This window comes from Marmota monax, unplaced genomic scaffold (assembly GCF_021218885.2).
Source record: "Marmota monax isolate L192 unplaced genomic scaffold, Marmota_monax_Labrador192_F-V1.1 WCK01_AAM20220418_F8-fsc00024, whole genome shotgun sequence".
NCBI lineage: Eukaryota > Metazoa > Chordata > Mammalia > Rodentia > Sciuridae > Marmota > Marmota monax.
The window spans coordinates 19,630,731-19,648,019 of NW_026695224.1; the positions used below are offsets into that span (position 1 = coordinate 19,630,731).

Consider the following 17,289-nt stretch of genomic DNA (forward strand, 5'->3'; position numbering starts at 1 on the left):
TCTCTTTAGCAGAGAATATAAAATGTAAATATCCCAATATCCCAGAGATATCTGTCTAGTAATTTTCCTCTATAAATTGGCCTTTTTTTTTTAATGTTTGCGTCCTAACGTGTACATAATAGATAGTTAGGAAAATTTGGTTTATAGCAAAGAGAAGTCAAGTACATTTTTAAAAATACTTCACACAGCCAGGCATGGTGGCGCACATCTGTAACCCCAGCAGCTGGGGAGGCTGAGGCAGTAGGATCACAAGTTCAAAGCCAGCCTCAGCAACAGTGAGACGCTAAGCAATTCAGTGAGACCCTGTCTCTAAATAAAATACAAAATAGGGCTGAGGATGTGGCTCAGTGGTTGAGTGCCTCTGAGTTCAATCCCTGGTACTCCCCTCCCCCCAAATACTTCGCATATTTCTAGAATAGTATCTAATCTAAAACAAGCAATTGGGATTAGAAGTAAAAAAAAAAAAACTTAGGTATGGGTGTTGAGAAACCAATTTCTTCATGTCTGCACCCAAGCAGCTGATTGTTGCTAGAGAAAAAAAAAAAAAAAAACATACACTGGGGACTAGGGATGTAGCTCGGTGGTAGAGTACTTGCTTAGCATGCTCACAGCCCTGTGATGCTTTAATCCCCCGCATCACTTAAAAACAAAACCATGCACCAGATCATCTGTTTTAACTTTTTTAGATTTTTTAAATTGCAGATGGACACAATACCTTTAATTATTTATTTTTATGTGGTGCTGAGGTTCGAACCCAGTGCCTCACGCATGCTAGGCAAGCACTCTGCCACTGAGCTACAACCTCACCCTGTTTTAACTTTTTAAACTCACAATCACAAAACTTAAATTGGTACCCAATACCACTAAGGAAGTCCTATCAAAGACTTGCTTTACACTTCCCCTGCATTTGCAACCATCTTTACTTTGGTTACCCTTATTATCAGTGGAAACATCCCTGTTCCTATCCAAGGCCAATTCTCCCTGTTCCTTAAAATCCTCCAATAGATTTCAGTCTTCTGTAGGTCAAGCACAGATCTCTCCTGTATTACTCTACCTTCTTGTCCACTGTAGCACTTCCAATAATGAATAAACATGCTCAAGAACCCGGTCCCATCTCTTCTTTTTTTGGTACTGGGGATTGAATCCAGGAGCACTTTACCACTGAGCTTCATCCATCCATAGCCCTTATTTTTTATTTTGAGACAGGGTCTCACTAAGTTGTTTAAGGCCTTGCAAAATTGCTGAGACTGGCCTAGAACATATTGTCGCCTCCGCTACCCACACACACTTTTGGTACTGGGGATTAAACCCAGGGGTGCTTAACCACTGAGCAACATCCCCATCCTTTTTTTGTATTTTATTTAGAGACAAGGTCTCAATAAGTTGCTTAGGGCCTTGCTAAATTGCTGAGGCTTGTTTTGAACTTGCGATTCTGCCTCAGACTCCAAAGCTGCTGGGATTACATGCACTACCACACCCAGCTTGGCCTAGAACTTAAGCTCTTCATACCAAGTCACTGAGAGTACAGGTGTGTACCCCTCCCAACCAGCCCCTACCATCTTTTAAAACATTTCCTGTGGGCTGGAGGTGGAGCTCAGTGGTAGAGCACTAGTCTAAGCATGTGCAAGGCACTGGGTTGGATCCCCAGCACCCACAAACAAACCCAAACAAACAAAATCCTTTCCCTTGACCTCATGTTTCTACAGTGATCCCTAAATTTTTCTGCTTGCTTCACAGAAAATGTCTCTCAAGTTGCCTACAGGTGATGTCTCTTAATCCTTCACTTTTCTGTTCAATCATCAACCCATACTAGTCAGTTGATATCCTCAATTGACCCAATGTGACTCAGCCCAAGGTACCAATGATTCTCCAGCGACCATCAAGGTAACCAATTTAATAGCCATGCCTCTGGCCCAAGTTAACCAGAACTCTCAGCAGCACTGGACAGATGCTGCTGCTTCTGCTATGTGTGAAACCATTTCTGCCCTTGGACTCCACAACTCAACACTCTAGATCTCTGTCTTTCTGGTTGCTTCCTATCAACTTCTTTCTCCATTAGCCTCTCTCTAATGTAGGAGTGCCCCAGAACTTGGTCTTTGAACTTCTCTCTTTCCTCCAAGTCATGGGTCCAAGCCCACACTTGTGGTTGAATCAGTCATGAAGTTTTAAAACATCTGATTTAGTTGCCAAGATCTAAAAATCTGGAAATTTTACATTTTTTAAAATTCGGGTTTTGATTCCTTTAGGGGGAAAAACAGTATGTCAACTTGGGGCGGGTATTCTCACAACAGCAATCAGCTGGATGGAGCAGAAGCCACTTCCTTGACATTGGGTGCATTTGTTATCTGCGATGTCTAAGGCAAGGGGATTTAGATATGAGTCACATTCCTGCAATACCAGAAGGCTCTCCTGCCAGAACCACCAAAACACCTTGCAATCTGCCTCGGTCAACTTCACTGGTCGCTGGTTGGGCAAGGAACCTCGTGGGGAGGAGGGGGGGTAAGGACTCCGCCTACACGGAACTTAATAGTTCTCAGGCAAAAATAAGCACATTTAAAAAAAAAAACAGAAACAGAATTACATCGCACCAATACAGAAAGTCCTTTCTGCAAAAGACGACTGTTGGGGTCATGTAAAAGCGTTAAGTCTGGTCTTCCGCTGCCTCTCCGGGCTGAGGACATCCACAGGAGGCCCGGTTTTAGGAGAGCCTGTTCTAGGAGGGAGATAGCTTCAGAAGCCACTGAGCAATAACAGCTTTTCTTGCCATTGCCCTGTGACGCTGGACTGTATCTACAGGACGCGCGAGGACCTGCCGGTCTCTACTCAGAGGCGGGCCTGTGTGGTGTTCGGAGGGCGGATGGATCCCGGTTGAGGCGGAGACTGGGCGGGGCCGGGCCCAGGAGCCGCCTCAGCCCCACGGTCCCGCCCCGCGCGAGCTTCCTCCAGGAATCCCCACTCCCCCAAGCCTTTACGGATTTAATGGGCAGAAGATAGCTGCCGAACCAGGTCAAATAGATCAGGATCGAGGACCGCCCAGAGGAGGCGGCCTCCGCACAGGAAGCTCCACCCAGCAGGAGCCGGGACTCCACGGCGCCGGCAGAGCCCACGCGCGACCGAGCGAGGGCGCGGGAGGGCGCGAGCGGCGTGACTACGCGACTCGCGGCGCGTCCCGTGACGCCATCGCGCCCGCTTTTGAAAGTTGGCGCCCGGGGCCGCCTCCCATGCTGCCCTGCGCCAACCCCTCCCCTCACCTTTCCTCCCCCGCCCTCCACTCGCCGCCCGGCCGGCCCCCCCCCACCCGTCCCTTCCCTTATCAGCACCGCGGCCCCGGCAGCGCCGACGCAGGCGCACTGCACCGCGCCGCCGCCATTTTGTGTCCGAGCCTGTGGAGCGATTAAACCGTGCGCGGAGCTGCTTCTTTGGCGGCAGCGGCGGCAGCGGTAGCCGGTGCGGGCGCGCGGAGCTGGCCGGGGACGCCGGGTGGCCGGAGCGGTGGAACGGCGGCGGAGCGGGCGCCGCGGGGGGTGTGGCGCGGAGGTAAGGGGGCCCGGGGTGGAGGAGGTTTCGCGGGCCGCCTCTAGGTGTCACGATGGGGCCGCTCCGGTCGGCGCTGGCTGCAGCCCGGCGCCAGCGCCGCCGCCGGGGGGTGTTTGTCTCCCTCTACCGTCCCTGCTGCGGCGCGGCCGCCGCCATTGCCCGTCGCCGCCGCGGCCCGGCCCCCCCTCCACGCCCGCCTGCTAGGCCTTCCTCTTGGCGCACGCTAGGCCGCGGGCGGCGGCGGCGGCGACAGAGGCCCGCGCGCTCGGAGACTCCATTTTCCTTCCTTTGTCTCTGCCCTCGAGGCCGGTTCTTGGCCCGACTGATCGCCCGGCCACGGCCCGCCCTCTGTCCTCCGCCCCTCCCGCGGCGGGTGGCCTCAGCCGAGACTCGTTCTCAGCGCTCCGGCTTCCGCGCCCGGTTAACTCCAGGGTCTGGACCCTTTGCCGCCGCGCGCGCAGCCGGATCCCGGTGCCGTATGGGTGTCTGGTCCCGGCCGACGCGTCTCAAATTACCCATCCTCCAGTTTGTCCGGTCCCGGAACCTACCGGCTGCCCTGCGTGCGTCCCCAGCCGCTCGGCTGCTCTGCAGTCGCTCCCGGTCCGCGCGTCACCGCCGCTGGTCTCCGTCTCCGCCGAGTGGCGCAGGCGGCGCTGCTGCTGCTGCGGCTGCGAGCAGAGGGACCCCAGAGCTGCCGAGAGCTCCCTCTGCAAGGCTGGTTGAGCTGCCAGCGCCTCGACGCCGCCCGAGCGGGCGGGGGGACGCGCGCTCGCCGCCCCCGCCAGGCCCCGCTGCGCCCCCAAACTCGCGCTCGGGCTCTTCATCCGATAGGCCCGCCACGGGGGACTAAAAAGATGAAAGTTCCCCATCAAATAGTTTTTGTCCAGCCAGAGTTGGACTCTACCAAGCACCTTGAAGTGATGGCCTCACTTTGTGCGCTCAGAGATCTCAAAGGGACAGAAACTTAATTTCACTTTGATTTCAAGTGACATGACAAACTCCTGAATTCTGGAGTATGTGCTGTCTAATGTCCCGATGCTAACTTACTGCACTATATAGTACCTGATGCTTTAGGGCTAGGCAAGGCAGTTTTGCCCCCGGAATTGTGCAATCTGATCTAAGGCGCCAGTAGGGCAGAATGAATTTATTCTTGACTCGACTAGTAATTTGCCCGTACGCTGAAATGTGAGGGTTGATGTTGTAATTGAATCCTAGGTCACTCGCTGCAGATGGTTTATAAATATCTATGCCTAATGTAACTACTCTTCAGTAGCTGACTTCCTGTATCCCTGAGTTCAGCATTAAGTAAACAGTCACATACATGAAGTCCTCATTTTTTGAATTTCGATCAAATAGAAAAGTTGAAATACCTATCCACATTTTCCCATAGGGGAAAAGAAGTTAAACAGGTCAAATATTTAAATTGACTCTATCCTTAAGTCTTGCATCATTAAAAAGCTTCCGCTGTTGAATTGCTGGAGTTTTTTTTTTTTCTCTCTCTCTCCCTTCCTTCCCTGCTGCTGCTCACGTATTCTAGTACCTTAATACAGTACCCTTTAGCCGCTGTTGTATCAACTCAGGTTCCTTAGGAGAGAAGAAAGTCTGGATTGAAGTTTTTAAAGGAAGAAAAGCTAGGTTAAATTTATGTGGACGACAAAACACCCTGGTGCTATGTAAAGTTGTTGTGTCCACTGTATGTAATCTCAATCTATAGGTCCTTGAAGCAGTCTTGGTCCATATGCAACTCTTTCAATATCCCTTTTTTGAACTCTACAAGGTGTTTTCAGTCCCCCTCTTCTCCAGTAGAATTATACTAAGTAACTAGGTATAGTAATGTTGATGGAGTGTCAAGCTTGGGAATAGAACCACCTTTAAATTATTTAATACTTCATTTGAGTAATTTATTGCATTCTTTTGTGTTTTCAGTGTTCTTTTTGAAATTGTGGATGACAAGTGGCATATTTTATTTTTTAAAATAAGCTCCACAGAAGTTTAAAATTCAGCAGGTTTATAATCGAGCTAGGAGTACATTTTGTTTTCCCAGATTATCATTGTGCTCCACAGATCATATTTTGCTTTTTGAATTGGTTTTTCATATGTGGTCATTACCTTCTTAGTCTTGTATCATTTATGCTGTCTTAATGGTATAGACCTTGTCTATATACTTGCTCTCCTTTGAGATTCTTGTATGCCAGGGAACATACTTGGTTGTTATTGGGAAAACCAAATCTGTAGAAAAAATAAATTGAGGATGAATTCATATGTCAAAATAACCCAAAGGACCTCAGTAGTATGAGGAAAATTATAAGAATGTTTGCCTACATAAGGAGATACAGCTTATTTAAAGAGTAATTGTAGGGGGCTGGGGATGTGGCTCAAGCGATAGCCTGCTCGCCTGGCATGCGTGCAGCCCGGGTTCGATCCTCAGCACCACATACAAACAAAGATGTTGTGTCCACCGAAAAACTGAAAAATAAATATTTAAATTCTCTCTCTCTCTCTCTTAAAAAAAAAAAAAGAGTAATTGTAAAAATTTTTCTTAAGGATCCATTCAATCTACATAGGAACATATAAGAGATGTGACTATTATCTTTAGGGTGTAAATTCTAAGGGATTTACCATTCTGATTTAAAGGCCATTCAGAAATGAGGGCAACCACCTGGGACTTATGAGTGGCTTGGGGAATTTCTTGGCAGAGACCACCTGTGGCTAACTGAGGCCCTTGGGAGAAGTCCCATGGCAGAGTCTTGCACAGTGGTACTTGCTGGCAAAGAGTCGCCTCTAGAGACTTTTTGTTTATTTGTTTCAGAGATGCTGCTGGCATCACAGCCACTCCACCTCATGTACTATATAGTTTTCATCTCATCTTTTAAAATTGGAAGCTTACCATGGCCCTCTACCTACCTTATTTACCTGTCTTGGTTCCAGATGACTTCAACCCTTTTGCCAAATATTAGATTCTTTTTCAGACAACTAAGATTTCTTATAATTTAAGACTTTTTGAAAAGGGACATATAAGTTTCGAAGGAACAGTAATGGTAAATAATGTGTAACTTTGGAGACCATGATTCTCAGTTGGATATGTAGATTTGTCTCATCACATTTAAACACCTTTAAACTTTTTCTAGTAGTATTTACTATATTTCCTGTTAGTATCCTTGTGCATTTTCTCAGTGATTTAGTATGTGAGTGCCGAAATGTTGCATTGCAAATTGGTTACTGACATATATCCCAAGGGCAATATATTATCCCATACTTAATCTTCATTTTAGATCACTCTTAGGATTTTTAGGGGTATAAAATTCCATTCCCTTTGAAGCATGTTGATGATGATAGGAACTCTAGGCCAATGCACATGCCTTTAATCTCAGCTAATTGGTAGGCTGAGGGAGGAAGACCAGAAATTTGAGGCCAGCCTGGGCAATTTAGCAAGACCCTGTCCCAAAATAAAAATTTTAAAATGGGCTGGCCAGAGATGTGGCTCAATGATAAGTGCACTTGCCTAGCATGTGTGAGACCCTGAGTTCAATCCCCAGTAACCCTCCCCAAATATATATACACACTACAGTACAAAAGTGTTTATTGAACTAAATATACTAATTCTCTGTGTTATAAATTGCCTCTCAACAGAGACTTCTTAGCTTGGTCTAAGAAAGTATAATGTCAGCTTTGATTTGTGGGGTAGTTCATTGTGAAAAGGATTTCCTCGTATTTATATCTCATATTCCAAATCATTTAGAAGCTCTTAATTCAAATTTAGTTCTTATATTTATTTCACTTTGGTTTCTTTCTTTCTTTCTTTCTTTCAGTTCCACTCTACCATTGCTTAAAGCTTAAAATTCATAATGTAACTTAGTGGAAGAAAATGTCAGCTAACAAAGTATTCCATTGTTTAACTACAGAAGTATTTCATTGCTATTCTTCTAGGATTTTCCGAGGTCAGTGAAAGCTCTTCTCCCTATAGTATATTACCAAACTGAAAATTAGTTGTGCAATGTAAACTAACTTAATCAGTAAGATCACTATTTACTGAAGATAAGGAAATAAATTGTTAAAGGACTATTATTGTGGCTATAAGAATTAATTTTGGGAATGGATATAGCTCAGTAGTCAAGTGTTTTGCTTAATGTTCATGAGGCCTGGGCTCAATCCCTAGCATTAAAAAATATTTTAAAAATATTTTTGGTGGTTTGAATACTTGTGCTATTGATTGTAATATATATTCTATATTCTTGCTTGCTTTTTTTAGCCAGGAGGTACTGGGATTGAACCCAGTGGCATTCTGCTTCCAAGCTGTGCCCCCAGCCCTTTTTATTTTTTGAAACAGGGCCTTGCTAAGTTGCCAAGGCTGGCCTCAAACTTGTATCTTCCTGCCTCAGCCTCCTAAGTCACTGGGATGACAAGTGTGTGCTTCTGTGTCTGCCCTTGAGAGTACTATTTAGACAATTACAAATCTTTAGTCTTTTATATATCCACAAATGTTTTTTTTTTTTTTTTAAAGAAAGAGTGGGGGAGAGAGAGAGAGAGAGAGAGAGAGAGAATTTTTTAATATCTATTTTTTAATTCTCGGCGGACACAACATCTTTGTTTGAATGTGGTGCTGAGGATCGAACCCGGGCCGCACGCATGCCAGGCGAGCGCGCTACCGCTTGAGCCACATCCCCAGCCCCACAAATGTTTTTTTAAAAAAGTGAATGTTTTGTAATTGACCTGATGGACATTTGTGGAATGGTTCATTTAGTGACATTACATATTAAGAATTTATTGTTTTTTCCCCCATTTTAATCAGTCTTTGATTTGCCTTAATTTTTCATGCTATATGTGTATTTGTATGAATTCAGTGTTTCATAAAATGATTTATTCTTTTTTAGAATGATCACAGACCTGGAGCCAAAGAACAAGATGCACTAGTGGACAGAGTGCTGACCAAGGGCTTGAGAGCTGGGTTCTGTTTTCCCTCCTCAAACTGACTTTGCAGCCACGGAGAGGTACATTTCTTGCTCTTAAGAATGGGAATAATGTAATCCTTTTGGGGCTGGAGAATTTGCTGGGTGAATCATGGGAATAGGAGAGGCAGGACATTGGATAGTTGACAGAAGTCAGAGTCCTGGGTTTAAAACTATGCGTTGCCACATAGTAATTAGGTGACGCTCATCAAGTTACTTAATCTGGGGCTGGGGGTGTGGCTCAAGCGGTAGCGCGCTCGCCTGGCATGTGTGCTGCCTGGGTTCGATCCTCAGCACCACATACAAACAAAGATGTTGTGTCCGCTGAAAACTAAAAAATAAATATTTAAAAAAAAAAAAAAAAGTTACTTAATCTGTCTGTTCCTACAGTTCTCTCTCCTTTTTTTGGGGGGGGTACCTAGAATTGAACCCCAGGCGCTTTACCACTAAGTCACATTCCCAGCCTTTTTTTTTTTTTTGAGACAGGGTCTTGCTAGCTTGATGAGGCTGGCTTTGAATTTATAATCCTCCTGCCTCATCCTCCTGAATTGCTGGGATCATAGATATGTGCCAATGTGTTCAACTACCATCCTCATTTGGAATAGAATAACAGCATCATCAATCTTAACAAGCTATTCTTGGGTGTAATAAGAATATATGTAAAGGATAAATTACCATCCTGAGCATATACATAGGAAATCAGGGCTGTTTATCAGTAGAAACCCTTAGAGTGTATATTTTGACTATTGGCAAATGACCCAAAATGTCCATGGCCTGTGGCAGTTTGTAATTTTGATGAAGAACAGACGGAATACTGTTGTTGGGGAATCTTGTATCTTTGATAAAAAAATGTGTTAATTAATTGAGTTAGCCTAACTGATGGCCCATTATTTGCATCAGTGTGTGACAGTCATTATCAATTTACTTCAGATTATAATTCTGCTATAAAATATAATGGACATCATAGGGAACTTGGAACAGGCTTCTCATTAAGGTAGAGATATGCTTTGGGATTTCTAAACAAAGTAGGGTTCTGAGTGTAAAAATTATCTATCTTTGTCTACTAGAAAGCACATCTTTTTTACCCACAGAAAAATGTGAAAATAATTTAATTGCACTTGTTTGATGGCAAAAAGGAGTACAGAGGTGGAAATTACAAATGCTAAAATTAGATAAGTTTATATTAATGAATCATCTCAGTGACTCCCTAAAATTTTTCTTACGAGCTATGTGCAGAGCAAGTAGAGAGGAGGAAGGGAAAAGTAATGAAAGCTCCTCTATTCTTCAGCCTTCTGTTTTCCAAATGGGCAGCTTGATATCTTGCTACATGGAAAGAACAAAGTCTGTGATAGTGTCCTGTCCTTCTAGAAATAACTTGTGCCCTACAGTTTTTTTAAGAATGTTGACTCAGAATACATGCTAATAAAGTGCAGAAAAGAGGAAAAAAAATCATTATTTGAAGAACTGTTGAGAAATCTAGCATTAAGAGTTTAGGAATGGGGGCTGGGGTAGTGGCTCAGTGGTAGAGCGCTGGTCTAGCATGTGTGAGGGACTGAGTTTGATCCTTTTTAATGTGGACTGAGTACCACATTAAAAAATAAACAAAATAAAGGTATTGTATTGTGTCCATCTATAACTAAAAAATAAAAATTTAAAAAAAGGTTAGGAAATGGGATTATAGGAACATGTTGGTCACTCTTAAGTTTTATGGGTACCTTTAATGTAAGATTCCTGTTTCTCAAACTGGAATATAAATACTCTCAGGATACAAGGTGGTGTGATTCCGGGGTACTTGAAGCCACAAGATAAACATGACCCATCTTCTTGGAGCTTCAGTTATGCTAATTAAGAGGGCAGTGAGTTAAATAATTTAACTGGTAAGTAATTAAAACTGTTATTATGTTTAAAAAATACACATTTTTGGAGCAGAATGCAAACACAAATCTTAAAATGAGGCATGAGTGCTTGGGTTGGGAAGTGCTCTTTATATTGTTTATATAGGTACCATGGTAGAAACAATAAGAAGCAATACTTTTGAATTATTGAAAACTACTTTGTCCCTATAGCATTCTACTATGGAAAATAGAAGTCTACTTGCTTGTGTATGTATTCCTACACATGGCTGACATACACAAGATGATTGTTAGGCAGTTTTAAATGACTAGACCAAGTCAGAATTGTTAGATAAGTTCCTTCCATCTAGTGATACGGATTATAATTTAAAACAAATGAGAAAACTATAATCAAAATCAAGTCTAAAACTATAATTATAATAAAACAGTTTTAGAAACAAATTTATTAACTTGAGCGCAGTTAAAATAATTCTTCAAAATCAGTTGTTCTTTTGTGTTTTATGGTTACTAAGTATTGTTACATAATGTATTGTTTTTATTGTGAGACTTAAGAATTACATTTTCAGGGCTGGGATTGTGGCTCGGTGGTAGAGCGCTTGCCTAGCAGGGGCAAGGCCCATGGATTCGATCTCAGCACCACATAAAAATTAATAAGTAAAACAAAGGTATTGTGTCCAACTACAACTAAAAAATAAAATTATAAAATTAAAAGAATTACATTTCTAAGGGCTAGGATTGTGATTCAGTGATAGAGTGCTCTTCTAGCACATTTGAGGCACTGGGTTTGATCCTCGGCACCACATAAAAATAAATCAGTAAAGGTATTGTGTCCATCTACAACTGAAAAAAAAAAAATTACAATTTTCTAAGCCAGTTATGGTGTCACATGCCTGTAATTCTAGCTACTCCAGAGGCTAAATCAGGAGGATCCCAAGTTTGAAGCCAGCCTTAGCAGATTAGTGAGACTTTGTGTCAAAATAAAAATCTCCAAAACAAACTCTTGGGAATGTAGCTCAGTGGCATAATACCCCTGAGTTCAATCCTCAATACCTCAATATAACCTAGTTATTTTATGATGCTAGTAAGTTTTTTCCCCTTAACTTAGATAAAGCACAATTACCAAAAATTGGTAATAACAATAATCAACATAAGAGGACTATTAAAGTATAATGCATCCAGATAATAAAATGCCAGTCATTAAGTATAAAATATATTGAAATGGAAAGATATGTGATGTGCTACACAAAGCAGATTATCACATATTATGAAAGGAATAATCTCATGATATTTATATAAAATGTGTTGTTTATATAAGATTGAGTAGGTTTGTATTATCTAAATTTTCTCACCTATGTTGCATAAAATATTTTTAGTTGCAGATGGATGCAATATCTTTATTTTTTTTTCCAAATGTGGTTCTGGGAACCCAATCCAGTGCCTCACAGGTGCTAGGCAAGCGCTCTACCACTGAGCCACAACCCACCCCAGCGCCATGTGTTGCATAATTTTTAAGGGGAAAAAGCTCAGTACAGCTGGGTGTGGTGGTAAACACCTATAATCCCAGAAGTTTGGGAGGCTAAGGCAGAAGGATCCCAAGTTCAAGACCAGCCTCAGCAATTTAGCAAGGCCTTAAACAATTTAGCAAGTCCCTATCTCAAAGTAAAACATAAAAAAGGACTGGGGCTGGGGCTCACTGGTGAAGTGCCCCTGGGTTCAATTTCTGGTTCCCCCCACCCCCCCCACCAAAAAAAAAAGGGGAAAAAAAACCCTATATAGTAAGAAGTGGCATTGAAGTTTTCTGATAAATACAATGTAATGATAAAAGGAGTTGAAAGCTAGTATACTTTGACAGTAACATCATCCAGACTTACTGAGTTAAGAGCACGCTTGTCCAAGTGGAGGCAGGAGAAAGAGCCTGGCAGCTGGACATCTGACTTAGCGTATGGGGGAATTGGTGTCGCAGAGGCTGATCTTCTATTTTTCCACACTTAAATTTGGTATTTTAAAATATAACTTTTAAGTTTATAAAATATCAAGTAATATTTATTTTCATTCTTAAGAAGAGTCAAATAATTGGGGAATTTTGCTAGAACCTTATACTTTCCTTTCCCAGAAGAAAACACTATAAATAGTTTGGTGTGTTAACCTTTGGCCACTATTCTGTGGTTTTTTTAATGGACATATACATATAATGCAATTTAAAAAATTGTGTTATGTGAATTTTCTGTAACTATCTTATTTATTTAATGTAGGAGGAAACAATTCAAACAGTACAAAATAGTAATAATGAGAAGTAATACTTCCTCCTGCCTCTCATTTTTCCTTATTTTTGGAGGGGGGGGGTGTTGCTGGGGATTGAATACAGGAACACTCAGCCACTGAGCCACATCCCCAGCCCTATTTTGTAGAGACAGGGTCTTACTGAGTTGCTTAGTGCCTTGCTTTTTGCTGAGGCTGGCTATGAACTCGAGATCCTCCTGTCTCAGCCTCCCAAGCTGCTGGTATTAACAGGTGTGCGCAAAACTGTGAATAGTTACCCTGTTGTGTGTTCATCACTCTGTCTCTTTTTGTGTGTCTGTGGGGAGGGCTTTTCCCTTTTATCATGCCTTACCACCTTAACAGATTATTTCATATTGGTGGCTCCCAAGAATAGAGGTAAAACTTCAGGACATACTCATTGAGCCATACAATCCATTAGTTTATGTTGGAATCACTGCTCAGGTAGCATTTGCTGAAAAATTCCATAGATGCACCTGTTAGGTGTTGTATAAATCCTAGTGTGTGTGTGTGTGTGTGTGTGTGATTTCTTCCTGTTGTGTTTTTATTCAAAGTTATAAACTTGCGATAGATTCTCAACCTTTCTTTCCAAGTGATGAAAGACTGTAGGAGTTCTCTAAAAATGGTATAACTACTTCAGGGTTGTGTGTTTGGAGTGGGGCAAAGAGGGATCTGGGAGAACAAAGAGAAGGGAGGCTCTGTGCTGGTGAAAAGTGTCATGTGTGCTATAGAGAGCAAAGAGAGGGACAGTGTGCTCAGAAATCAGCCTCTAGCTAGTACTGTGGCACCATCATTGACTTCCCAGTAAGCACTGTCTTCTGGAGGATTTTTTATTTATTTTTTGATTTTGGTCCTAGGGGTTGAACCTGGGGTTGTTCAAATACTGAACCACATCCCCAGCTGTTTTTTGTATTTTATTTAGAGACAGGGTCTTGCTAAATTGCTTAGGGCCTCAGCCTCCCAATCTGCTGGGATTACAGGTGTACACCACCACACCTAGCTGTCTTCTCTTTTATATATAAATGTTCAGTAATTGAAATATATGCGCTACCTTTAATGAAGGGCCAGAACATGACCTCTGAAACCGGATCACAGTAATAAATTTGAGATAGTTTAATGTAGTTCCACTTGGTTACAATGAATTTCTTCTGCACAAAATTTGTGTAATTCCATGCGTAAATATATGTTCTTGGGCTAGGGATGTGGCTCAAGCGGTAACGCACTCGCCTGGCATGCGCAGGGCGCTGGGTTTGATCCTCAGCACCACATAAAAATAAAATAAAGATATTGTGTCCATCAAAAACTGAAAAATAAATATTAAAAAATTCTCTCTCTTTTCTCTCTTAAAATATATATATATATATTCTTGTCCTATAGTGTTCCCTCTGCTAAAATGCTTTCCTCTACTAGTTCACCTAGCAAGATCCATTACATTTTTTTAACCCAGTGTTAACATTTCCTCTCCTTAAGAGAGCCTCTGTGCCAGGGTTGTTAACCACTGTTATAGCATTGTATAGCTGCTATTTTTTGTCTGTCTGCCAGCCAGACAAGAACTTAGTCCTGTTTGGAATTCATTCTTTTTCTGTTGCTGTTATTGTTATTGTTGGCAGTAACTGGGGATTTGAACTCAGGGACTCATGCATGGGAGGCAAGTGCTCTACTACTGAGCTACATCCTCAGCTCTCCTGTGTAGAATTCAAAGCTTATCTTGAGGTGAACGGTGCTGCAGTACTGGTTGAGTCTACCTCCAATGCCTGTGCTATTTAACTAGTATAACAACCTTATACCCCACTTTTCCCGTTTGCTTGAGAAAGAACCCTTTGAACTTTTATTTTTTTATATCCAGCAATAGACACTGTTCCCATTTTAAATATTTTATTAGCATATATTTCCTAGATTCAGAGCTCTTTATGGCTATTAGGATACTGTTTTGTTCTGACTGTACCCTTTAATAATAGCAAATGGGGAAGGGGGTTGTTAACAAAATACTGGGGCACTCTTTTTCACATTACTTTATTTCTCTTTTAATTCTCAAAAAACCAACCCTGCTGTGCTTAAAATTGACAGTAAAGAAAAGTGATGGGGCTGGGATTGTGGCTTAGCGGTAGAGTGCTTGCCCCGCATGTGTGAGGCTCTGGTTTCGATCCTCAGCACCACATATAAATAAATAAAGGTATTATGTCCAATTACAACTACTCACCTGTGAGCAGGTGAGTGCCACCTCAGATAAATGTTGCTTCTGTTCTGATCACCATGAAAGAAATGGTCATGTATTTTTCTGCTTCTCAGCTTGAATCATTTTGTCTACCAGTCCCTCCTTATTCTTACTGTAACCTGCAAGTTTCCTGGTACTAGTTCATAGATATTGATGGTTGCTTTAATGTATCTTAACCTCTCAGATGAGATGGTAATGTATATATTTTCAGGAGTAACAGTTATCCTGCTTGAATTTTAAACCTAACTTTGGTTCTAGAAGTGTGTATAATTTTTATTCCTGTTATTGGTTTTTGTCCTGCATCTGGCAAAAAACATGGAGTTTTTTCCTTCATTCTCAGGATAAACTGATTACTTACTTTTCATGCTTTTTTTTTTTTTTTTTAACTTGACATGACAACATTTAATGCTCGCTGTAGTTAGAACACCATACTAGACTTTTCACTTAACATTCTTCTTATTTAAAAATCTAGAAAAGAGAAGCCACAGGTATTTTCTCTGTTCTCTCCCTTCTGATGATATGGTTCACATTGTCCTTTATTAGACTAGTTTAGATGACCTTCATATTAGACCTCTTCAAAGTTGCATGGGGAAACTCATGGGGAATTAGGGCTATTTCTTACCAATGTATACAAGTCTTCTGATCTCCAGGAAATAAGTTGGAATTTTTTAAAAACAATCTGTTGTGCCTGTGACAGAGTATATTCGACAAAAAATTATGGTGGTTTCATTTAGAAAAGAGATTCCTAAGAATTGTCTTTATTACAGTAACAAAATGGATTATTCCAAATAACATGTATATTTTATAATAACCAATCTCTGTAAATGACTAAACTCTTGAATGATGAATATAAAAGGATAATTTGGTTGTTTTCCTCTGGGAGTTATCTGACATATGTGCTATGTAGCTGTGTAATCATTGTTTATACATTACTGAATTTTGATATATTCCAAAGTTGATGTATTCAGTTAGCTGTTATTTAAATGGCAGGTTGCTTTTTTTTTAGTTGTCAATGGACCTTTATATTATTTATTTATATATAGTGCTGAGAATCAAACCCAGTGCCTCACACAAGCTAGGCAAGTGCTCTTCCACTGAGCTACAATCCCAGCCCGGCAGGTTGCTTTTTAATCTAACCTGTAATTGTATTGAGATTTGTTGTTGTTGTTGTTAAAAAATGAGCCTGGTACAGTGGTGCACACCTGTAATCCCAGTGACTTGGGAGGCTGAGACAGGACAATCACAAATTTTAGGCCTGCCTTGGCAATGCAATTTAGCAAGACCCTGTCTTAAAATAAAAACAAAAAAGGGCTGGGGTGTAGCTCGGTGGTAAAGTGCCTCAGGATTCAGTCTCTAATGCCTCCATTAAAGAAAAAAAAAATACTAACAGAACAATAAAGAATATTAATTCATATAGTTTTCACTTAACATATCGTGTTTTGTTTTTCCTTGTTCCCTTCCTGCCACTTGTACTGTACAAGAACCATTTATGTGTTTCATGTGATGAGAGTGTCTATTGTTTACCTAACACTGGTTTGTATCCACTGGTATAGAGGATGCAAAGGTCAAAGGCATCGTTTCTGCGCTTAGAAAGGGAATTTTGTGTTGGGGACGATATGCAGACATAGGACATTATACTGCAGTTAAACAAAACCTGAGGTCAGTCTCCACTGTTCAAAGTTGAAAAAACATTGAGGTAGGGAATGGCTTGAACTGGGGATAAGAGTAGACACTGGGATGGAGATGTCTAACAGGAAGTATTGAAAGGTGAGATTGAGTGGGTGGAAGGGATGGGAACAAACTGTACAATGCTCCAACTCTGGGAGCTAAGCCAGATAGTTTGGACTTGATTCACTAAGCATCAACCATTATGAGGGGGTTTTGTTGTTTTGTTTTTGTTTTAGGAGACAGGGTTTCACTATGTTGTGTAGGCTGTCTCTGAACTCCAGGGCTCAATTGATTTTTCTGCCTCAGCCTCACAAGTAGTTGGGGCTACAGGTGCACACCACCTTGTCTATCTTCACTGTGAGTTTTTGAGCCCCATTTTAGGAAGATTTAGTCTGACATTAATGTGCTGAGCAAAGAAGGACCAGTGTGGGAAGCTGTTGGGCACCCCCCCACACACACTGTTGTCAGTATTGGGAATTGAACCCAAGGCCTTGCACATAGTAGGCAAGTGATATCACTGAGTTATAGCCCCAGCCCTGTTCCTTTTTGACGTTTCTGTTTTTCCTCCATTCCTGGATTTGATAACTTACCAGGTTCTGTCAACTGGTAAATACTTCATCCTATAGAAACTCAGAAATTTATCAGAGAAGTCATTTTTATGGGGAAAATTTATTTAAGATTTGTGATTAAGAATTTTAGGGGAAGGAAAGGGCATATTGTCATTCAACTAAACTGTATTGTTGCCTTCTGGGCTGGTTTATAAGGATACAGAGCTGGTTGAAGCCCAAACTAT

At 41.7% G+C, this 17,289-nt stretch overlaps 2 protein-coding genes across 10 annotated transcripts in view; one reads left to right on the forward strand and one right to left on the reverse strand.

The window, feature by feature from the left end:
- Positions 1–4,779, reverse strand: part of Agrp (agouti related neuropeptide) — a 54,603-nt gene extending 49,824 nt beyond the window's left edge. For 2 of the 5 annotated variants that reach the window (XM_058575980.1, XM_058575979.1), the window contains exon 1: positions 4,086–4,779. In XM_058575980.1, coding sequence (XP_058431963.1) covers positions 4,086–4,406 — 321 coding nt within the window. In that variant the 5' untranslated portion in view covers positions 4,407–4,779. The remainder of the gene's footprint in view (positions 1–4,085) is intronic. The other 3 variants (XM_058575982.1, XM_058575981.1, XM_058575983.1) reach the window with 2 other exon arrangements.
- Positions 3,365–17,289, forward strand: part of Ctcf (CCCTC-binding factor) — a 46,825-nt gene continuing 32,900 nt past the window's right edge. The window contains exons 1-3 of one of the 5 annotated variants that reach the window (XM_046435323.2): positions 3,365–3,537; positions 8,409–8,525; positions 10,248–10,360. The gene's annotated coding sequence lies outside the window, so the exon portion shown is untranslated. Of the gene's footprint in view, positions 3,538–7,323; positions 7,476–8,408; positions 8,526–10,247; positions 10,361–17,289 lie in introns of those variants that run through there. The other 4 variants (XM_046435324.2, XM_046435325.2, XM_058575978.1 and 1 more) reach the window with 4 other exon arrangements.